This window comes from Festucalex cinctus, chromosome 19 (assembly GCF_051991245.1).
Source record: "Festucalex cinctus isolate MCC-2025b chromosome 19, RoL_Fcin_1.0, whole genome shotgun sequence".
Classification (NCBI taxonomy): Eukaryota; Metazoa; Chordata; class Actinopteri; order Syngnathiformes; family Syngnathidae; genus Festucalex; species Festucalex cinctus.
The window spans coordinates 4,887,147-4,909,630 of NC_135429.1; the positions used below are offsets into that span (position 1 = coordinate 4,887,147).

General features: G+C 42.8%; 4 protein-coding genes across 6 annotated transcripts; all 4 read left to right on the top strand.

The window, feature by feature from the left end:
* The first annotated feature begins 530 nt into the window (after nucleotides 1-530).
* slc9a1b (solute carrier family 9 member A1b) lies at nucleotides 531-12,100 on the top strand. Of its 3 annotated transcripts, none has more exons than XM_077507305.1 (13): nucleotides 531-745; nucleotides 831-1,246; nucleotides 2,924-3,384; nucleotides 4,185-4,435; nucleotides 4,525-4,742; nucleotides 5,760-5,956; nucleotides 6,192-6,281; nucleotides 6,768-6,838; nucleotides 7,023-7,190; nucleotides 8,055-8,163; nucleotides 8,281-8,379; nucleotides 9,519-9,594; nucleotides 9,685-12,100. In XM_077507305.1, exons 2-13 carry the CDS (start codon nucleotides 973-975, stop codon nucleotides 9,870-9,872), a joined length of 2,202 nt encoding a protein of 733 aa, XP_077363431.1. In that variant the 5' UTR covers nucleotides 531-745; nucleotides 831-972; the 3' UTR covers nucleotides 9,873-12,100. The 3 variants fall into 3 exon arrangements, with proteins under 3 accessions (XP_077363431.1, XP_077363432.1, XP_077363430.1); XM_077507306.1 differs by having other exon boundaries at nucleotides 531-741; XM_077507304.1 differs by lacking the exon at nucleotides 531-745 and having other exon boundaries at nucleotides 784-1,246.
* A 249-nt stretch (nucleotides 12,101-12,349) lies between these two features.
* On the top strand, nucleotides 12,350-13,196 carry LOC144007269 (fatty acid-binding protein, liver-like). Its single transcript, XM_077506721.1, has 2 exons — nucleotides 12,350-12,658; nucleotides 12,717-13,196. Exons 1-2 carry the CDS (start codon nucleotides 12,424-12,426, stop codon nucleotides 13,004-13,006), a joined length of 525 nt encoding a protein of 174 aa, XP_077362847.1. The 5' UTR covers nucleotides 12,350-12,423; the 3' UTR covers nucleotides 13,007-13,196.
* A 294-nt stretch (nucleotides 13,197-13,490) lies between these two features.
* On the top strand, nucleotides 13,491-17,714 carry LOC144007267 (uncharacterized). Its single transcript, XM_077506720.1, has 6 exons — nucleotides 13,491-13,702; nucleotides 14,782-14,886; nucleotides 15,587-15,690; nucleotides 15,837-16,008; nucleotides 16,156-16,209; nucleotides 17,153-17,714. Exons 1-6 carry the CDS (start codon nucleotides 13,638-13,640, stop codon nucleotides 17,358-17,360), a joined length of 708 nt encoding a protein of 235 aa, XP_077362846.1. The 5' UTR covers nucleotides 13,491-13,637; the 3' UTR covers nucleotides 17,361-17,714.
* Nucleotides 17,715-17,854: 140 nt separating this feature from the next.
* LOC144007266 (gap junction alpha-9 protein-like) lies at nucleotides 17,855-22,057 on the top strand. Its single transcript, XM_077506719.1, has 3 exons — nucleotides 17,855-18,588; nucleotides 18,849-19,118; nucleotides 19,982-22,057. The coding sequence occupies exons 2-3, from the start codon at nucleotides 18,876-18,878 to the stop codon at nucleotides 21,203-21,205; spliced, it is 1,467 nt and encodes a 488-aa protein (XP_077362845.1). The 5' UTR covers nucleotides 17,855-18,588; nucleotides 18,849-18,875; the 3' UTR covers nucleotides 21,206-22,057.
* The last annotated feature ends 427 nt before the right edge of the window (nucleotides 22,058-22,484 follow it).

The following is a 22,484-nucleotide window of genomic DNA, read 5'->3' on the forward strand; positions in this document are numbered from 1 at the left end:
AGCCCAGGTTTGTATTTCAAATTAGGGTTTTAATCTTGGTTTAGCGTTTTCGAACAAAGCTTAGTGTTTCAAATTAGGGTAGACAGTGTTAAGGTTTCAAAGTAGGGTTGGAAGACAAGGTTGGGGTTTTGAATTAAGGTTTTAAGCCTGTTTTACAGTTTTAAATCTGGGGTTTCAAGCAATGTTTGAGGTTTTCAACTTGGGGTTTGAAGTCAGGGTTTCAAATTAGAGATTCGAGCACTGTTCTTGTTCTCGTTTTTCTGACTTGGATGCAAGTCGGACACATTGACATTTTTTCCCATACAGTGTCTGTTTTTAACTGACGAATGTTTGACATCCGATCCGGCGCAGGCAACGCGGAGGCCGCACGAGTGGGAGTGTGGGAAAATAGGGCCCCTGTTTTTTTTTTTGTTTCCCCCCCCCCCCACTCCCCCCCCCCCCCCACTCGAAGCACAAAGACGAAACGGTGATGTTTTTGAATGCTCTTATCTCAGCATTCGCACGTTCAGCCCACAACGTTCTCTTCAGCGTCTACCTGAAATGTGCTGACGGGGTCACGTGACTGCGGCCCGACGCGCACCGCAAATGGTAAACACAAGCGAAGTGTGTGCGCGTGCGTGCGTGCGCGTGAGAGAGAGAAAAGAAACCACATGGGACGTGAATCCAGTGCGTGTGTTTGCGATGCTCCTCCACTCCAGCAGGTGTCGCTTGGCATCACAATCGGACAAGAACCCACGCGCAGTGAGTACGTCCACCTCCACTGCACCGAATCGACACTTTTTTTTTTCTTTTAAGCTCATTTCAACTCTTCATCATCCATCTCCTCCCAGCGGCTGCCACTTCCTCGCCATTCCGCGCTCTGAGTCTGAGGATGCTGCGCGTAAAAATGCGCGCTCCCGCTCCTCCTCCTCCTCCTCCTCATCATCATCCTAATCTTCATCACGAGTCTGGGCTGTAGTTGGACGAGACCGGATGCGGTGCCCCAGCATGGCCCAACAGCACGCCGGCAGTCGCGGCTTAACGCGCCTCCTCCTCCTGGTGCTTGTGGTCTGCGCCAAGCCGAGCCTGGGCGCGCCGGACAACGACACCCGCGGACATGGAGACGATCACCACAACCGGGACCACCACCAGGGAAACAGGACGGCGCACCGGAAGGCTTTTCCGGTCCTGTCCTTCAACTACGAGGGCGTCCGGAAGCCCTTCGAGATCTCGCTGTGGATCCTACTCGCGCTGCTCATGAAACTCGGTGAGTGGCCCTTTAAAAATGACGTCACTGGCGTGCGTTTCAATTAAAAAGGGGTTGCAGTGGTACGTTTGCGTTCAAATTTTGGAAATTTGAGCAGGTGGAGCAGCTGATAGGAGATTAGCAGCAGGGCTGTAGCTGTAGATGTTGGAGGGCCTGCAACCCCCCCTCTTGTATCTTGCCCAGGTGTCTGTTGTTTTCTCGTTACCATGTGTATTTAGTTACCCTGCTTTCTTTCAGGTCTTGTTGAGTCATTATTGCTGTCCCTGTCATCCCATGTTGTCCATGCCATGCCTTGTTGCCCTCGTGTTTTCGTCATTAGTCTGTTTTTGACCTTGTTAATTTGTATTTTTCCATAGTACCTTGTTTACATTTTTTTGTTAATTAAATCCCCCTTTTTACTTGCATCCCTGCCTTGCCCTGTTTTTGTTGCACCCTGCATTTGGGTCCTGTCTCCAACACCCCTCAAATTTGACATAATGTGAGTAATTTGTTTGTGGAAAGTCTAAAATTCTGAGTGGATGTAATTTGTGTCAATTTAATTATCCCACATTAAACTTTGTTTTGTAATATCTAAACTGAGACAATCGTTTAGGGCTGGGAATGTATTTTTTTTATTATTTAAATCGGATCAGATTAAGGCTTTTAATCCCATGTGGGGGACCTGTGTCAAGTCTTTAATTTGTGAGTTACGCAATTCTGTTTTGACTGTTGGTTTGAGTTAAACATAGGAAAGTTATCCCCAAAAAAAAAATGTTGGCGGAAGAATTTGTTTCAGTCCAAACTAGGAGTTGGTGCTGTTTAAAGAAAAAAAAAACAAAAGTTGCTGTGTGTGGCAGTTGACGTCCAGTCTGTATTGTAAATTATCGCCACCTACAGGACTGGAGGTTAGTTGCCTGGCAACTTTACCTCAACTCAACTCCAGTTATTGTAATCATTTTGATTGATTTTTGTTTGGTCACACTTGTCCAAAGACCCTTCTCAAAGATCCTCACTCCTGTCACGTGTCATTAGCGAGATGTCCCTGGTGCCAACTGGACCTCAGCAAGTGCCAGTCCAACCCGAATTAACTCATGTCGGCTCCAAGCACCTGTTTCTTCCCCATCTGCATACCTCTTACTAAATAAACATGGTGGATTTAGAAAGTCTATAAAAAACATTTTGAGCAGGGGTGTGTAGACTTTTTATATCCACTCTGCGTTCAGCACACGGACTCATCTTAGTCCTGTACTAGTAGGTGGAGGTCCATGCTGGCGCTTGTATCTGGTCTTATCTGCGCGTCCAGCTGCTGTCTGGGAGGGCCGGTCCTACTTCCTGCCCTAATGCACTGCTCGATAACAAAAGTGCGCCGTGTGCTGACTGAGTGGTGCGTCGGTCGGAGCGGGTGGAAAGCAACTGGGGTCACGTGACTGACGAGATGAGGATGAGGTGCAGAATACGAGGCCATGTGGAAACATCAAGACCCTTGTAATTGCCTGTAGATGCCACCAGATGGCAGCAGAGTGCTTGTTTTCACGTTAGACATGGCTGTGGCCTGACTGTAAAATTTGAAATCTTCCAGATGTACATGATTCCAAGAATCAGTTATTTCAACTAAAGCCGTCAAATTTGCAAGTCGACTTTGTCTTCACGCGGAACAGAATCCGCTTACTTCCTGACCCTGGTGTGTTTTTCTGTCAGGCTTCCACATCATTCCCCGAGTGTCCCACGTGGTCCCCGAGAGCTGCCTTCTGATCTTCGTGGGGCTGCTGGTGGGCGGCGTCATCAAGGCCATCCGGCAGACGGCGCCCGTGCTGGACACGGACCTCTTCTTCCTCTACCTGCTGCCGCCCATCATCCTGGACGCCGGCTACTTCCTGCCCATCCGGCCCTTCACCGAGAACCTGGGCACCATCTTGGTGTTCGCCGTGGTGGGCACCCTGTGGAACGCCTTCTTCATCGGCGGCGTCATGTACGGCGTGTGCCGGCTCGAGGCGGGCCAGCTGGCCGGCGTGGACCTGCTCTCCTGCCTGCTCTTCGGCTCCATCGTGTCGGCCGTGGACCCGGTGGCCGTGCTGGCCGTCTTCGAGGAGATCCACATCAACGAGCTGCTGTACATCCTGGTCTTCGGCGAGTCGCTGCTCAACGACGCCGTCACTGTGGTCGGGCATTTTGCGTTTATATTTTTTTGACCAATGTGCTTTCAGTAGGGCCTGATGACGTGTATTAGCTTGCTACTGATGTGTTTTGGTAGTCCTAGTTAGCTGTAACACGTTTTGTTCTCACCAACCAATCAGACTGGAAAATTGTGACAACGGTGGGGTCAGTATTCTAGCCCTGTGGTCGGACATTTTTTTTTACTAGTGTGCTTTCAGTAGGGCCTTATGCCACAGATGAGTTTTGCTCATCCTAGTTAGCTTTAACGCATTGTGTTCTCACCAACCTATCAGAGGACTGGAAAATTGTGACATCATTGGGGCCGGTACTCTATCACTGTGAATAGGAATTTGTGGTTGGTAAAAACAAAATGTCCAATGTACTTTCACTCGGGCCTCACATGACTTGTTAGCTCGCTACAGATGTGTTTTGCTAGTCCTAGTTAGCTGTAATAAGTTTTGTTCTCACCAACCACTCAGAGGTCTAGAAAACTGTGACATCATTGAGGCGAGTATTCTAGCCCTGTGAGTAGGAATTTGTGGTCAGACATTTTGTTTTTACCATTGTACTTTGACTAGGGCCTTACCTGACTTGTATTAGCTCGCTACAGATGTGTTTTGCTAGTCCTAGTGAGCTGTAATAAGTTTTGTTCTCACCAACCAATCAGAGGACTGGAAAAAATAAAGAATAAAGAATCTAACATCCAAAAAGTTAAAACATGCTGATGGTATTTGCTAGCCCATCTATGTGATTTTACATAGTTTGTTAGCATTACGCTAACGGGTCCATTTGTCACCTCGTGCAGGTGCTGTACCACCTATTTGAGGAGTTCTCCCACGCCGGCACGGTGACGGTGGCCGACGCTCTGCTGGGCGTCGTCTGCTTCTTCGTGGTGTCGTGCGGCGGCGTCCTGGTGGGCGCCATCTACGGGCTGCTGGGCGCCTTCACGTCGCGCTTCACGTCGCACTCGCGCGTCATCGAGCCGCTCTTCGTCTTCCTCTACAGTTACATGGCCTACCTGTCGGCAGAGGTCTTCCATCTGTCGGGGATCATGTCGTGAGTTGCGCACACGTTTTAGGGCACGTTTAAAAAAAATAATAGTTTCACTCAAAAACGAAATTGGCGTTTGCCCACCGCTGCTCCAGGTTGATAGCGTGCGGCGTGGTGATGCGTCCGTACGTGGAGGCCAACATCTCGCACAAGTCCTACACCACCGTCAAGTACTTCCTCAAGATGTGGAGCAGCGTGAGCGAGACCCTCATCTTCATCTTCCTCGGCGTCTCCACCGTGGCGGGACCCCACGCCTGGAACTGGATCTTCGTCATCGTCACCGTGGTCCTCTGCCTCGTTTCCAGGGTGATGGGTGAGGAAGATCGCAACATTGACAAGATTTTACATGTACATCGAGTGGGTTACTCAATGTCATCTACTGTATGTCAATTTATTTGTCTATTTATTTTACTTCAAGCATAGGCCAACGTGTTCATCAAAAAGGATCTGGGTTTTATTCCTAAAAAGTATATTTAATATAAGATTATTTTAACATTACAGTCTACACCAGTTGAACATTAGCACTGCACATAAATAAAGAAAAGTAAAAGAATTGTACTTAATTGATTCAGATAAAATGTCGGCTACTGCACATTTAGCAAAAAAGGAAAGAATTATGCCTTAAGAAAAGGTGAAAAACAAACTGTAAATTGAACTGAACTGTCCTCTGGCAGTGATTCTTTAAAATAATTTACCACTAGAGGGAGCCAGTATGCTACTAGTGACGCTAGTACCATCGCTTTGAGAATCGCGAAACCACTTCACGATGCAAAAAGTAATAATTAACAATAGCAATAATAACTTCAACGGTAAAAATTTGTTGTACAAGAACAACAAAGTGCAACAAATACACTTCAATGCGTAAAATTCTATGTACAAAGTGTATTAAATAAAATGTCAAGCATAAACTTAATAATGTAGCTGAACAGTGACAAAAATGATTTTCAAAACCAATATGGTGTTGACTACGTCACAATACAAAAAAAAAAAGGGAACATAAACTACCTTAATCCAAACTTTTCATGATTTATGTTAGTCTGTTCTTTGTCAGTATTCCATTTTGGTTGACTGTTAGTAGCTCTAGGGCGCCCCTAGTGTTTGGAGCACTCCCTAAGCAGATGCTCAGTGTCAAATCAAGTTTATTTATATAGCCTTTAATCACACAAAAGTCTCAAAGGGCTTCACATGCCCACAGTTGACAAATACCAACGACATTACCTAATCGAACCACAAAAGGGCAAGAAAAAAAAACTTTAAAAAAAACAAAAACCATCCCAGTTCTTCCTCCAATGTTGCGTGAAGCGAGCTTCATCCCCATCTTGTGCTTCAGGCGTGGTGGGCCTGACGTTCGTCATCAACAAGTTCCGCATCATCAAGCTGACCAAGAAGGACCAGTTCATCGTGGCCTACGGTGGCCTGCGAGGCGCCATCGCCTTCTCGCTGTGCTTCCTGCTGACCGACAACAAGATGAAGCACTTGTTCCTCACCGCCATCATCACCGTCATTTTCTTCACCGTTTTCGTCCAGGTAAGAACTACCAATATAGCCTCAAAATACACACAAATATACAAAAGTATGATCTTTGATCATCAGCTTTATTTTATTTTTTTTGCCCCAGCATTATCCCAGAATTGTATTTTTTCACAGATGATGCAAACATAACTGCTTCCTCTGACTGTAAATGTAAAACTGTTTCACTGTTTGCATTTATGTCTCTATTTGATGGAAAATGCAACAATCGTATGATTTTAATTTCAATCAGGGGATGACCATCAGGCCTCTGGTGGAGCTTCTGGAAGTGAAGAAGAAGAGGGAGTGTGACGGCTCCATCAACGAGGAGGTTCACACACAGGTCAGGTTTATTGTGTGAGAAACAGCACCCCCTAATGGCCGTTTGTGATCACAGGAGTTACAGACCACAACGGCAATATAGAATAGAAATACAACCTAAGCATGTTTTTATAGCATTACGGACCTCTTTAAACACACTTTTAAAATAATACAAACATATGTAGATTAACCTAGAGCATGACTTTATGTTGGCATAAAATCAGTCATTTTCAACAAAAACTAGTCTGTGCTGAAATACTTCCCGTTTCTTTCTTCGTTCAAATGTACGCTGTCAGCCTAAATAGTTTGCCTCCCTCTAGTGGCTGACAATGGAATTGCACCCACATTAAACAAAAGGCAAAACAAATTTTAAATAAAATAAAATAAATAAATAAAATACACGAAATACCGGGACCGGAAACCCAGAATCAGCGATAGAGAGATTTACTGTACATCCAATTTTTTGAAAACCGCCGTTGCAGAAGTAATTCTAAATTCTGTTATTTAGTTCCTGGATCATCTCCTTGTGGGAATTGAGGACATCTGCGGTCATTATGGACACCATCACTGGAAAGACAAGTATAACCATTTAATCATATCACAAACTAAATTCATTCAGTTTTTCCCATATTTACATTTATTGTTAAGAATCCTCATTCTTGTAGCTTGTTGTTTTTGTAATCCCAATGACTGCAACACACTGGTGGCACTCTAACAACAGAGCTTTTAGCTCTTAACTGTGGTTTATATTGGTTGTATTCAGGCTGAGCCGCTTCAACAAGGCATACGTGAAGAAGTGGCTGATTGCGGGCGACCGCTCCACCGAGCCACAGCTGCTCTCTTTCTACAACAAAATGGAGATGAAGCAGGCCATGATGATGGTCGAGAGTGGTGGCGGCATTAGCGTCTTCAAACAGCCCACGTTGGTGCCGTAAGTATTTGCCCAAAATGATGAAGACTCTCTCACTCGCACTATTAAGTTGTCATATCTAGTTGACGTAAAACCAAAACATCAAATCAAAGGGAATTAAATGTAATTTGGCAAACAAACGTTTGTGAAGAAAACTTTTCTACCTTTAGGCTAGCATTAATAGGAAATGATGCACTCAACGCTAATGGAAATTAGCTTAGGTGTTATGGTAATTATAAACCTTCAACACAACCAAACCATGTAATTTTGGCTAACAAATGTCAGCTAGCTTAATGCTAACATAATTTGAAATCTCATACTTTATGCTAACGTAAATTAGCATAGAAGTTATGGTAATTGTAAGCCTTCAAACAAGCAAACCATCTAATTTTGGCTAACAAATGTAAAATAGCTTAATCCTAACATAATTTTAAATGCCATGCTTTATTCTAACATAAATTAGCATACATGTTATTGTAATTGTAAACCCTGAACCAAACAAACCATCTAAATTTGGCTAACAAATGTAAGCTAGCTTAATTCTAACATAATTTTAAATGCCATGCTTTATGCTAAAATAAATTAGCATAGATGTTATTGTAATTGTAAACCTTCAAACAACCAAATCATATAATTTTGGTTCACAAATGTCAGCTAGCTTAATGCTAACATAATTTGAAATGCCATACTTTATGCGAAAAGCAATAAGCATTGATGCTATGGTAATTGTCAACCGTCAATCAAACCATATATGGCAATCCAATATGCAATAAATATAGTAAAGAAATATCTAGGTAGTGTAAATACGAAGATGTACTATTTTATTTACATTTGGCTCCCATGTGTGTGTTTTTTTTTTTTTTTTTTTTTTTTTTTTAACCACAGGAACATCGAACCCGAAGTCACGTATCAACGCAGGACGAACATCTCCCGAAGTCGCGAAAAGGAAATCCGAAAGATGTTGCACTCCAACATGCAGAAGAACAGACAGCGGGTAGGCAGGAGGGCGACGATGTTTTTTGTTTTTTTGTTTTGTTTTTTGTTTTTTTTTCCTTCCTCATCTGTAGCGGACCAACATTTGACACACTTGTGTTTTTGCATGTGCCGTCAGCTTCGTTCCTACAGCAGACACGACCTGATGATCGACCCCTTCGAAGACGACGTGAGCGAGGTTCGCTTCAGGAAGCAAAGAGTGGAGATGGAGAGGCGGGTGAGTTCACACGAACGCTTGTTGAACGTCCCTGAAAAGCTCCATAATTAATTACAGAAAGTGGTCAAGTTGATGTATAATGTAACTGAATACATCGGCCATAAATATAACACGATAAAGACTAGAAGAAGAGTGTCAAAGAAATATTGAACCTTGTTTTAACTCATTTTCTCCCAAAGAAGTATTTATACGTTTTTGTTTTCTGCTACAGCATACAGAAGGCTTTGATGCAGCCTCTCAACTGCAGTGAACGGTTGAAAAAAAATGGTAGTAATTACAAAAACGGCCTTCAGGTGGCAGCAGAGTGTATAAGAGATCAACTAGGGCCATGTTGAAAACAAGCTGTTTCCTCACAATTCTAAACAGATTTGTGAATAATGTCGAAACATACCTATATTCTAATGCTAATTGCTGCAAAATGGAAAAAGATGGAAATATACTTTTTCATGATGAGAACTCAAATTTTTCTCTTTATATGTTTCATGTTTTTATAGCAAAAGAACACAATATTCTGGGGGACTTGCGAAAACCAGTGAAACAGCCGGGAGCGAAAGGGCATTGCTTCAGTGAAAACTGCTGCGAGTGAATGAGTTAAAAGCAAAAATCTGTGAATAATTGGTTCCCCTCCCGCAGACCAATTTAAGATGTCTCCTCAATAGTACTAGCTAGCGTACTAGCTTAGCACAATCTGATATGACTAGGCACATGGGCAAATAAGAGTTTACAAAAATGTATTTAATTTGTATTTTTTTTTTAATTTGTATTTGATATGTTAATATTTCCATATAATTTAGAAAGCATTTAGCAAATATTAATTTTTAAAATCTGTTTTTCCAAAATCTTGATCTTGCACATTCCTTTGGTAATTTTAGCAAGCTAATTTTTATTTCGAATCTTTGCTTTTCTGTAACTATTTTATTTAAAAATGCTTTTAACTGCTGCATTTTAACTATGTAAACAACACTGAGTTACATTGTGTATGAAATGTTCTACACAATTATAAATAAAGCTGCCTCTTTGCCATAAGTTAAAAAAAAAGCATCACTAGAGGGATCCCTCATACCACATTTGCGAGCACTTGCTCATTGCCTCTCTTTTTGACTCCTTCCATCATTTTGCTTTTGCTTTGCATCGCACAGATGAGCCACTATCTGACCGTACCCGCCAAACGGCCGGATCCACCTCCATCCGTGAGACGGGTCGCCTTCCAACCAGGTCTGTTGCAGCGCTTTTTTTTTCCATTTTAGAGGTTCCAACGCGCATTTGAGATGCTTTCCATCACACCAAGCGCTGGCGTTTTCTCAGAACACCGGGTGTACACGTACGATGACGGCGAGGGCACCCCGGTGGAGGCCCGCCGGAACCCGAGCTCCTCCAACGCCGTCAGCATGCTCAACGAATCTGATCGAGGGTTCCAAGAGGGGGAGGAAGAGGAGGAGGAGGGGGAGCAGCCCAAAGTGCTGCGCCGTCTCAGTGACCCCGGTCCAAAGTAGTAGCTCGAGTCATGTGTAAGTTGTTGTTGTTTTTTTTTTTTTTTTTTCATTGTAATCTTCAGCCATTCTTGTGGGACTTGCATCAAGCCTGCTGCAAAAAGTTGGGGAAAAAAAATGTGAGTACTTGAGGGAACTTCCCAAAACATATCATACACGATTAACAAAAACATAGACAACACCGGCGAAACGTACAACTTCCAGTCGAGATGTGTAACTTCGAAATCATTCTATTACTACTTTCCTATTATCTTGTTTTGGTGCCATCTTGTGGCATGTTGGTGTAACTGAAAGAGTACAAAAAATACAGTGGTGCCTTTGCGATATGAGCCGTCATTCAGATAATTTTTTATGTTCACTTTTGAGCATAAAAATGATATACAAGCACTGGAAAACTAAACATACAAAGAATTATGAGTTTTTTGTTTTGTTTTTTTAATCCGTCTAGCTTAACTCATTCACTCGCAGCCATTTTTAATGAAGCAACCCCCTTCTCTCCCAGCTGTTTGACTAGATTTTGACTGATTTTGCAAGGCCCACAGAATATTGTGTTCTATTGCTATAAAAAAATGGAACCTACCAAAAGGAAGATTCGGGTCCCTTCTTTCATCTGGGGAAAAAAAAAAAAAAAGTATTTCTATCCGTTTCCATTTTGCAGCAATTAGCAAAAGAATAGCTAAGTTTCATCATTATTTAGAAATCCGTTTCACACTGTGGGGAAAACAGCATGTTGCAACAGGGCCCAGGTTGATCTCTTATACTCTGCTGCCACCTGCTGGCCTTTTTTTTGTAATAACTACCATTTCTTCAACCGTTCTCTTCAGCTCAGAGGCTGCGTCAAAGTCTTCTGTATGCGCTAGCATGGAAAAAAGAAAAAAAAAACGTACAAATACGTCGCTGGGAGACTAATATTTAAAATGGAACGTATTTATGTTTTTGGCAGCAAATGACTTAATGCCATCCAGGAGCGAAGGAATAGCAACAATATGGCGGCATTATAACGCTTTAAGCAATGACGATTTGAACACAAATTGTGCAGCAACTTGGGGACAAACAAAAGAACACTTTCAGGCATATATTTATCCTCTGTGAAAAACTTCTATTACTGCAGCTTACTTAGTCACTTACAGTATTTATGATACGCTTCTTTGTTTGTATGCATGACATTATTATACTGCCCAGTGGCCAAGTTACACACCGTTTAGTTCTTTACATTATGTTAAAATTGTGTATATGTTATGTATGTTTTTGTAAAATATGATATAGCATGCTATTCTCCTTACTAAAACAATTTTAATGGATTAATGGTACAAATTAAAATTTTATCACAAGGCACCACTGTATGCCAGAAAGCGCCCCAAAAAAATGTGAATAGGTGAATTCATAACTATGTGGGGGATTACTGTATATATGTGCGTGTTTTTTGTTTTGTTTTTTGTTTTGGTTCCTTTGCGCTTGTTTGAAATTGCTAGAGGCACCAAATGAGTGATGTTTACCTTTCAAAGCACAAGCATAGTGTGGCCACCAAAAATACCCGTGTTTAAAAAAAAAGTTCATTTATACCCAAAAAAACAACAAGAAGAAACTGCATTTCTTGTTGCAAATGTGTTGAATGTTTTTTTTCTCAGGGACTGTAAAAGCTTGTTTCAGTGGGATTGGTTTTGTATGTTGTGTATTTAAAAAAAAAAAAAAAAGAAAGAAAATGTGTCACTAACATTCCTCTGGATGGGTCATGTGTGGATGAGCATTCCACATTTTCACCCCCAAATTCCTTAATTAAGAGACATTTGACGTCTTTGCCTCCTCCTCCTCTGCAGTAAAACACATTTTACATGACTCAATTCCAAAATATATTGACAAATGTACATTTTCTTTTCAGCCCCACATTCAATACAATCTCCAAGAATTTCAGCATTCACGTGTGATTTTCACAAAAACAGTACATTCTACTTTTGTAAATTGTGTCTCGTTGAAGGCAAGAATGCATATCAGTATCTTGCATATCTGTCACTGCCTGAGCTTAAGCTGCCTGCATGTTTGCCTTAAAAGAATGTTTAGGTATGTGCCAGCCAAAGTATTTTTATATTTTTTCAGCCCTAAACCATATCAATTAGAGATGTTTAATGTGGGGAGAAAAAAAAGTGAAAATAAAGGTTTGTACATGAGAGTGTTGTTTTTTTAATATAGACATTTTTAAATATTTACATTAAAAAAAAGCCAATTTTACTGTATTTAATTGTTTATAATTGTCTTGTTTTAAATTAATTTCAAATGTATTTTTTGTTTTTACATTGAATTTAAATATTTAACTCAATAGCCGTCAATGGCAATGAATGAGTTTTTTTTATAATATATATTTCCCTTCATTTTTTAAATATTTTATTTCTTTCATGTATAAGTTATATGTAATTATCTAAAAAAAAAAATTTTTATTTTACTTATTTGAATTTTTTTTATTTTTTATTTTATTTTTTTTTTTATAAATGACAGAACATGTTCTACGTTCATCACTGGAACAAAAGGGACTTTCAACTCCCGAACATGCCTGCCAGAAATGCTGATAGTCAAAGTATTTTCATATTTTCAGACAAAAAAATATATAATGGTTGTGCCTTGTTGTGAGACTGTGCATCAATGGAACAACAGGGACTTGCAAGTCCCTAACATGCCAACCAGCAGCGCAACAAACCACAAACACGGCACAACACGATCAAGAGCAGACATGGACTTCAGCGGCACCTGTAAAGTCTATTTGGAGGAAAACCTGGAAGCGTTCATGAAGGCAATGGGTATACCAAAAAAAACTGAAGTATTTCCATGGCTGAAAATATCCAATGGCACAAACAGATGTTGGTGTTGAAGGTGCGCCACAAATGGTCATCAAGATGCGCAAGGATGTCAAGCCGCTGATTGGGTTCGAGCAGAAGGGCGACGCTTGGATTTACACCTTCAAGACCCCCAAATTCAGCAAGACGCACTCCTTCTGCATCGGCAAGGAGACAGAAATGACCACTGTGGACGGCAGGAAGATCAAAGTAATTGCTGCACTCCTCGCAATTGTGCTGCGAGAAATTCGAGGGGAGGACATGGTTGAGGTCAGTCAAGATTATTTTCCAGCACTTTGCAACGATTTTTGATGCATTTTTTGCTTCAGTTCAGTGGACATTGATTGGGCCGCTCCTTTTGATGTGCGAGACTTGGCCACCTGAGGGCAGTGTAATCCAGATATTCTGTACTTGGAGTCACTTGCATCTCGCTGGCCTATAATATTTTTGGGAACATTTAAGTGACATTTCTGATGATTTCTCAAACATCTAAAAAAAAAAAAAAAAAAAAAAAGCTCCCCCCCCCCCCCCCCACAGACCATCACAACTGGCTCTGTGACTTACATCAGCAGAAGCAAGCGAGTCTGATATCGTCGTTCAACAACCATAAAAAAAAAAAAATTTAAATGAATAAATCTACAAATAAACATAAATCATCAGTTTATAGGCTCCAAATTCTTGAAGGCTTACTTTCATAAGGAACAAAAATCCCAATTAATGTCAAATTTTATATCAACAAACGAGATAAGTAGGTGGCGATAACACATGTAAACGTTTTTGCTAACCGCCATTACTGAAGGGGGCGCTGTAAAAAGCTCAAGCTTATTAAGGCAACCGATACCAGCTGCGAAGAAGAGGTGGAACCTTTGGCTCCACATTGACCAAACAGTAGCACGGTTTTTTTTGTTTCCAAATCGCCAAATTTACACTCGAAACAAACGCTATGGCTCGTTACATGCGCCCGCCGAACTCGTCCTTGTTCGTCAGAAACATCTCCGACGATTCCAGGTGAGTTAAAATTTCAGCGCGCAAATAGGTGGTACAAGAGAAACGATTATGGTTGGAAGCTAACGTAGCCTAGCAGCGAGCTAACATTGGCCCGCGCACTGCAATGGACCCTCGCATTTTCCAATGTAAGAAATATACTTTGATTCTAAATGCATTTAATAATTGAGTGTTCATTTTAGTATATTAAATGTGTTGGAATGATTTTAAACAGACTGAGTAACGAAAGTGTACATGTCACGTTTGCGGATGTGGAACTGCCCCAAATTGTGTTGCCGATTCGCAGATTCGGCAAAGTGTTAAAATATTCTATCTGAATTATTACAAATGATTGCCTTGTGTAAAATGATGAATTATACACTTTAGATAAATATGCAATGTGTCCACACACTTTTTTTTTTTTTTTTTTTTTTTTTTTTTTTTTTTTTTTTTTTTAATTTAAGTTTCCACTTTACCGTTTGGGATTTATTGGGGGGGGGGACGACCCAATTTGTAATAGTTTCCACAGCGTCGTCTCTTCACTTGCTTTTGGTATAAGTTATATTGTAAATAGTCTTTGTGGACTTGGTGTACATTTAACAGTTGTCGTTTTACACTGATTAATGAACAATAAAGGGCCAGTTTACCCCAAATGGGCAAATTGTGCATTCAAAATGTATCCAGGTGAGTAGGGCTATGTGATGTTGAAAGTTGTCAACATGTTATACAGGGATGAAAAGATTGGAAAAATAAAATTGCAAAAAAATTAAAAAAAAAAATCTCTTAAAGCTTCTCATTTTTTGACGAGGCTAACGTCCAATTAAAAGCTAACCTCTCCCAGTTGTACACTCTAATTTGCTGATGCCCACATCACTCACCAAACTAGGCACTTCCTATTAAAGCCATACACACTCAAAGTCACAGATATACAATAGAAAGTGAGGAAGGTGACCCCCAATTGGGCAAAACTGAATCGCCCAGTCCCAAAGGTAAATTTATTCCGCCAATTGTTTGTGGCGAACTGGCCCTTTTGAAGCACACTCATCCACCACACATGTACATGCTGCCCGGTTGAGTTACACTTGTATATTTACGGTGTTCAGGCCTGAGGATTTGCGACGTGAGTTTGGCCGCTATGGGCCAGTAGTCGATGTCTACATCCCACTTGACTTCTATACACGACAACCAAGAGGATTTGCATACATTCAATATCCTTTCTCAAAAGTCTTGCTGTGCCCATGCCTAACACAATCATCTTGTTTCCCTGAGCAGCAAGAGCAGATTTGTGATTTGTGATGTTTTGTTTTGTCTGTGCACCGATTGACGTATCTAACAGTGATTATTTTTCTTGTTATCGCTTCAGAAAATGTAAAAGCATCCCCTTGTGGAAGCGGCCACACAAAGAGTAACAAAGACAACCGTGTAGCATAGCGGTAAAGACAAGGCACAGACCAAAGGGAGGGGAAAAAGTTTGGGAGGAAGTAAAGCATGAAGAGGAAAAAGCAAAGCTCGGCAGTGGCACAGAGCGGGCTAAAGAAAAGAAAAGAGAGATTTTAAAGAGTCAAGCAGGAGACCTGACCCAAGTATGTGGGAATCGATTAAAGAGTGTAAAGATCAAGATGAAGTCAAGCGAAGGTAACAAGTGGGAATAATTTTGTATCCTCTCAAGACACATTTTCCACAAATCAGCGATGGAGGCAATCTAATTTCAAATCAATCAGCTCTTCATCTCTTTTGATTTGACCCCCGAGACCATTGTTTGAAAATCTCAGTGTGTGCTTCAGTCCACATAAATTAACAGCACGACTAAATGGAGTCTAGTATGTTGATAGAAGTGTGAATTTGTGTGGCCTCGCACCCGTCTTCTGAAAGTTTGCAAAAACAACAAAAGCCTTAACCGCTCAGCATGTTTGAGGACGTGCGCGATGCAGAGGACGCTCTTCACAGCCTGGACAGGAAGTGGGTGTGCGGCCGCCAGATCGAGATCCAGTTCGCCCAGGGAGACCGAAAGAGTGAGTGGCAGACTTATTTCGTTTCCCATTTTCCCCCATTTGTTGGCGTGGGTGGCGACAGATGAATTCCATTCTGATTTATTTCAATGAGTCAATTAGCAAGACGATTCATGCTTAAATAAAAATGTTGTTTGCTGTCTTTCCAGCTCCCAATCAGATGAAGACGAAGGAGCGACGCTCTCCATCGCGCTCGGGTCGCTACGACGATTACGACCGCGACAGCCGCCGCAGGCGCTCGCGCAGCCGCAGCTACGACCGGCGCCGCTCGCGCAGCCCCTCCTACGAGCGACGCCGCAGACGGTCGGACAGCCCCCGAGAGTAAGTCGCGTTCGTTTACGTTATGCTAGCGAAAAGAACCAGGTGGCGGTTGTTTTTTTTGGGGGGGTCAGTTAAGAATGAAAAGTAAAACAAGTGGCAGTTCCACGATGCTGACAGGCTTCTGGCCGGCCGTTTTGGGTTGTGCAGATCTCGCGGGCGTCCGCACGGGCGAGGAGGAAGCCGAGGCCGCGAAGAGGACAGGTATGTTGGTTGCCTTTTGTTTACAATTGTCTCTCCAGGTATTTCAATTTTAAATCTTGATTTTTTTTAATTAAATGTGTGCGGGTGTTTGAATTATTTGTTTTGCGTCACTTTGATGTAAAACTTGATTTCTATGGCGGACCAAAACTACCAAAATTCAAAATACATAAATGACTAAATAAATAAATAAATGATTAAAGGTGAAAATAAAAATGAACATAAAAAAATCTAATTCGAAAATTCTATCCAAAAAAATAAATATAAATGGAAATAAATCCGTTTTTATTTTCACTTTTATTTTTATTTTTTTTTATTTTTTTTTTGGCACTCATTTAAAAATGTTTGTTTTGCATAATTTAGTAATTTATTTTGAATTTTGGCAGTTTTGGTCCTCCTGTCAGTTCTTTTCAAATTTATTTCATTAACCTAATGGCACAATTCTGTAACTCATTTTTTGAAGTTTTCAGAAAGCAAAGGGGGGGGGGGGGGGCACTGAGTAACATTTGTTCCAGTTCAAGGTGGATATTTGAGAATCTACACAAATGTAAAATGTTTGGTAAGCACATCATGCTAGCAGGCTAAAGATTGACTAGTTTGAGTGTTTTAAATGTTTTTTTTCCTCAGTTCCTAATTATCCTTAATAAAATGCTGGAGAAGTAACGTGTCTCAATGTGTTTTGGCCAACGTTTCTTACAACATAAGTCATCGTAATGGAAATTTACCAGAGCTACATGAGAACTATGTTTATTTTTGACTTTGTGATGCAGCATGTGGCTTGCCGCCAAATGTTATTTCTTGTAAATCTTGTTCCAAGTAAGGAATGTTTATCGGGAGGTGACTCGGTGTTTCGTGAACAATATGGGGGAAAAAGTAAATCACAGTGAACACACTCGTGAGCAAGCGTCAACAGAAATTGAACAGCAAGTCGTATTTCTGTTTTCAGACACCGCCAGAGGCCCCGACGAGAATCTCGAGGACGATCCCACTCCAGATCGGCGTCTCCGCCCGAGCCCGTCGGCAAACTGCCGGCCGCCTCCCACTACGCCGAGGAGGACCCGCAGCAGGATCGCTCCCCGTCGCGCTCCAGGTCCCGCTCAGCGTCCAGGTCTCGCTCGCGCTCCTGGACAGGCCACAAGTCAGGAGGACGCTGAGGGAGTCCAGGAGGCGCTTTTTGTTCGGACTTGAATGTAAGGGATGCATTTTGCTTGGTCCTTCATCGATGTTTTTTCCCCATTTTGGGAGAAGGTATAGTGGCCAACAAATTTTTTTACTTTTATTTTTTTATTATTCCATACATGCTTAGGTTCTATGCTTCAGATGGATTTTTTTTCTTTGCCAAAAGGGTGGCCACTGTTTTTTTTTCTTTTTCTCTTTTTTTAAATCCACTCCACCCTGTCAGCCTTGCATCATTGGTTCATCAGAACGTTTGTTGGTGGGTTTTTGTTTTTTGGTGCATGTCTTTGTCATCTGTAGGAAGAATAAACTGTCGCTTAAAGGAGACAAAATGCGTCAGCTCACTTTTTCGAGGTAAGATGTTCAGCTGATTTTATTTTTTTCCTGTATAACATCGAAAAGCTCTTTAACGCCACTCCGTCTTATCGTCAAACTAAACAGAAACCGAACTGAATTATGCTTAGTCAATTTTGTCAACTGTCAGTCAGCTAGCTTCATGCTAACCCATGATGGCAAACTCCATAGAAGGGCTAACGAATAGCGGCATTCAAACACTGTAAACACTGAATGAACTCGCGAGTGTGAAGCTTTTCATTGATTTGTTTTTTTTTTTATAAAAGGGGACGGGGGTGCAACGCGGGGGGGTGTCCGCTTGATCCACATTCCCGGCGTGCGACCGGCCATGCGTGAAATGGGACGCAATCCATCGAGCGAAAAGACGCATTGATCTCACAGCGTGTTGGCATGTTTTGACTTCATTAGATTTCATTTCCACTTCCGACACTTATTCTGCAGGAAATGGAAAAAATGTCTATTTCATGATGCAATATATATTGCATCAGGAACTGTTAGCGAAGCTCTGGGAGCTATCTTGAGGCACCAAGCAATTATCAGAAGATCCCATCAGGTGGACATTTAGGCCCCCACCCAAGCATGCAACTTAATCTGAATCCTTGGTGGGAGGGCCACGCAAGAGAACATACATGTGTTGCATGTGTTGAGTGTGAGAACAACGCTGCGAGGGAAATAGCAACAGAGCTTCGGCCACCATCGATCAGCTCTCAGCTCTGGTGGCAAAGGCCGGCAAGGATCGTTAGTTGCTTTGTTTTTCGGTTTGCAGCAGCAGCAGTGCGGCCAGGAGATGCTTCGGTTTTGGTAATGTTTTGACTTGGTGGAGGAAAAAACATTTCATATCCAGGATGAAAGGTTAGTGTTGTTCTTATATTTACAGTGGGGAGGGTCATAAAGCTTACAAATCTAATTATATGGTTGTTATTTTGTAGAGTTTTCATCTATGGGTGAATGGAAATTAGCATAGATAGCATGTTACAGTAATTGTAAACTTTCAAACTGTTACTTAAACACTAAATTTGGAGCTGCCTGGATACGTTAAAAATAGATAAATAATGACTTAAAAATCTGCATCATATCACTTTGACTCATCTGAATCTTCTCATTCCTTGTAGAGCGCATGTAATTCCAGAGAACCTAAAATGGGCGACTGGAACTTCCTGGGTGGCATCTTGGAGGAGGTGCACATCCACTCCACCATGGTGGGCAAGATCTGGCTGACCATCCTGTTCATCTTCCGCATGCTGGTCCTCGGCGTGGCCGCCGAGGACGTGTGGAACGACGAGCAGTCGGACTTCATCTGCAACACGGAGCAGCCGGGCTGCCGCAACGTGTGCTACGACCAGGCCTTCCCCATCTCGCTCATCCGCTACTGGGTCCTTCAGGTGATAACGTATTCCTGATACGAGATGCTAGCTCAGGGGTCTGCAAGCTGCGGCGTCCAAAAACAAGATGGAAAATTACCATATAATCTATACAATGTATAAAAAAAAAAAAAAGTCAGAAAAGAAAACGTTCAGAAAGTAACAATCAAATGTCCAAAAACAAAAGGCAGAAATAAAATGTCCAAAAACCAAAGAAGAAAGGCAGAAAATTGCCATGGAATGCACACAAAATATCCACAAAAATTACGAAAATTAATTTTTTAAAAATGTGACTAATGTCCCAAAACAAAAGAAATAACCAAAACTTACCATAACATGTCCACAAAATTTCCAACAATGTAAGAAAATTGACAGTAAAAGGCTTCTTTTTTTTTTTTTATATATATAAGCAGTTAAATTTTCAAAAATGGAAAAAGAGTGGCATAAAATTGCCAGAAATGTGACAGAAAGCCAGTAAAGTCTAAAAATAAATGAAAAATGACGTTGGATAAATTACAAAAAAATAAATAAATAAATCCACTATTTCATTCATCACAATGTTTAAAAGTTTTGCAACTCCAGTTTTTTTTGTTTTTTTCTTTTCATTTTCCCTAAAATGGCTCTTTTGACAGAAAGGGTTGCTGACCCCTGAACTAGCTGAACTGGATGCTGACCAAAAGAGGTTTCAAAAATTGTGCATCCTAATAGAATGTTAATACTTCCGGTGGTGGGGTGTGCCTCCAACTTGGGGTATCAATAGTTTCTTGGTTTGGCTGAAACAAGCCTTTTTTTTTTTTTTTTTGCACCAAACTGATGAACCTGAGAAAGAAACGACCCGGATGACCGAGCACCTCAAACTTCTGATGCTGTTTTCCACTCCGCAGGTGATCTTCGTCTCCTCGCCTTCGCTGGTCTACATGGGCCACGCCATCTACCGACTGCGCGCCCTGGAGAAAGAGCGCCACTGCAAGAAAGTGGCGCTGCGGCGCGAGCTGGAGTCGGTGGACGCCGAGCTGGCCGACGCCCGGCGGCGCATCGAAAGGGAGATGCGCGGGCTGGAGCAGGGCAAGCTCAACAAGGCCCCGCTGCGGGGCTCGCTCCTGTGCACGTACGTGGCGCACATCGTCACCCGCGCCGTGGTGGAGGTGGGCTTCATGACGGGCCAGCTGCTCCTCTACGGCCATCGGCTGAGCCCGCTCTACAAGTGCGAGCGGCAGCCCTGCCCCAACGTGGTGGACTGCTTCGTGTCGCGGCCCACCGAGAAAACCGTCTTCATGGTGTTCATGCAGGTGATCGCCTGCATTTCCTTGTTCCTCAGCCTCCTGGAGATTATGCACCTGGGCTACAAGAAGATCAAGAAGGGCATTCTGGAGTACTACCCGCATATCAAGGAGGAGCTGGACGACTACTACGTTAGCAAGTCCAAGAAAAACTCGGTGGTGCATCAAGTATGCGCGGGCGCCTCGGCGGGGGGCCGCAAGGCAGCCGTACCCACGGCGCCCGGCAACTACACCTTGCTGCTGGAGAAGCAGGGCAACGGGCCCAACTACCCACTGCTCAACGCCTCCTCCGCCTTCGTGCCCATCCAGGAGGACCCGGGCGTGAAGCTGGTGGGCTTCAAGGAGTCCAAGGAGGGTGTCGCCAGCCCGGCCGACCAGAACAGCAACAACACGAGCAGCGACACCCGCTCGCCCCCCGCCGACAAGGACGCCGACGAGCTGGACTGCCCCGCGTCTTCCGACCCGGCGTCCTGCTCCACCCTCGCGGTCGCGGCCCGGAAATCCCGGAGGCCGAGTCCGCAGTGGAACTGCTCCACCGTTCTTGAGGGCAACACGTCGGACAGCGGCGACTCCTACCAGGGCGGCTCCATGAAGCTCCGCTCGGGAAGCGGAAGCGCGGGCCCCCGAGCTAGGGGCCTCCTCTCTAAGTCGGACAGCGTTAGAAGGCCCGCCAGGCCCCAGAGCCCGGACTCGGGTGGAGACGCCAGCTCGGCTTCCCGGCACAGCCACGATAGCCCCAGCCCCGCCGCTTCCTCCCCCAACCGCCGCGTGTCGGCAACCAGCAGTGGTGGCAGCAGCAGGCGAGCGCCCACTGACCTGCAAATTTGACATGACGCTCGCTCTCTGGCGGACATTTTGTGACAGGCGGCAGTTGGAATTAACTAATGACACGTATTTATTTTTCTGGTGGGAAGTAACAAAGTACAAATACTTTGTTGCAATACTCAAGTAGATTTTTCAGATACCTCTATTATATATAATTGATGGTAAAAATCCTGTTTTACTTTTCACTTATGTACTTAAAAGTACAGGTGGGAAATCCAGGTCCAGAAAGAAAAAAAAAAAAAACCTGCCAGTTTGGCTTTCGCCCCTAATACGAGCTAGCTAGCTAGCTTGTTAGCTCCCTAACAGGTAAAGGAGCACCATTGGAGCTAGGTAGCACTTGGGGCTAAATGCCATAGTAATGCCATAGCTTTAGCCCCTGATGCTAGCTAGCTCCCTAGAACAATAGGTGTTAAGACACGATTTGTGACCCCTGCACAATCTGTGACGTGGATGTGCAGAAATGCGCCCATTTGGATCGCTAACAAGGGCAACCGCTTCGGTCAAAACACATTCACGCACTAATGACAGACATTGCGAAAGTTACAGGACCGGTGCATGTTTGTTTTTGTTTATTTATGAAAAAAATTTAACCAATCAGTTTTGTACCCAAGGATGTCTTGTACGAATAGGGGGGAAAATTGACACATACTGTGTTGGAGCCATATAACGGTGTTCTTTTTCTCCTTCTCATCATGTGATATCTGAGTTTGACCGCATGGTGGCGCATGTGCCACCAGGATTAAAAGAAGCTCATGGAATAACTTGGAGGTCAACAGTTTTGACCGTTGTCGTTGTCGGTATGCGAAAAGTATCGTGTTATCCTTTGGACATTAATGGAAAAGGATTGGACTTTATTGGAATTAAATTGATTTTGACCACACTACCGAACATGGGTTTTGTTTTTTGAGGCAACGACATGCGTCCGAATAGTTCTGACCGGTTTACCCCCACAACAAATATAGTCTTATTGGAAACACTATAAAGTGTAATTATAGTTTCCTATGAGAGTGGGTTTATTTTTAGTGGCCAATGTCATAGCATTGGGGTTTAGGCTGTGGGGTAATTTAAAACTCACAAACCGCAGACTTACTGTAAAGTATAACAACGCACACTCGCCATAATGTAAAAGGGCAAAATGTTCGGGTTTTTTTTAGTATTTAAAGTACTTAGTAACTTAAAATTTAACCTTTATTTATTTTTTTCATGTTGTATTGTGTTTTTACGAACGCGCACTCTCGCGCAGGCATATTTTGTTCTAGTAGTTAGGCGTAGTTAGCGATCC

Bases quoted from the DNA above. Each gene is read 5' to 3' on its own strand.
- slc9a1b (XM_077507305.1), top strand. From the start codon at position 973: ATGCGGTGCCCCAGCATGGCCCAACAGCACGCCGGCAGTCGCGGCTTA. The intron at 4,743-5,759 runs GTGAGGAAGATC...CTTGTGCTTCAG, and splicing joins CCTCGTTTCCAGGGTGATGG to GCGTGGTGGGCCTGACGTTC. The intron at 6,282-6,767 runs GTCAGGTTTATT...TCTGTTATTTAG, and splicing joins ACGAGGAGGTTCACACACAG to TTCCTGGATCATCTCCTTGT.
- LOC144007266 (XM_077506719.1), top strand. From the start codon at position 18,876: ATGGGCGACTGGAACTTCCTGGGTGGCATCTTGGAGGAGGTGCACATC. The intron at 19,119-19,981 runs GTGATAACGTAT...TCCACTCCGCAG, and splicing joins TCCGCTACTGGGTCCTTCAG to GTGATCTTCGTCTCCTCGCC.
- LOC144007267 (XM_077506720.1), top strand. From the start codon at position 13,638: ATGGCTCGTTACATGCGCCCGCCGAACTCGTCCTTGTTCGTCAGAAAC. The intron at 13,703-14,781 runs GTGAGTTAAAAT...TACGGTGTTCAG, and splicing joins AACATCTCCGACGATTCCAG to GCCTGAGGATTTGCGACGTG. The intron at 14,887-15,586 runs ATATCCTTTCTC...ACCGCTCAGCAT, and splicing joins AGAGGATTTGCATACATTCA to GTTTGAGGACGTGCGCGATG.
- LOC144007269 (XM_077506721.1), top strand. From the start codon at position 12,424: ATGCTGATAGTCAAAGTATTTTCATATTTTCAGACAAAAAAATATATA. The intron at 12,659-12,716 runs GTATACCAAAAA...TGGCACAAACAG, and splicing joins AGCGTTCATGAAGGCAATGG to ATGTTGGTGTTGAAGGTGCG.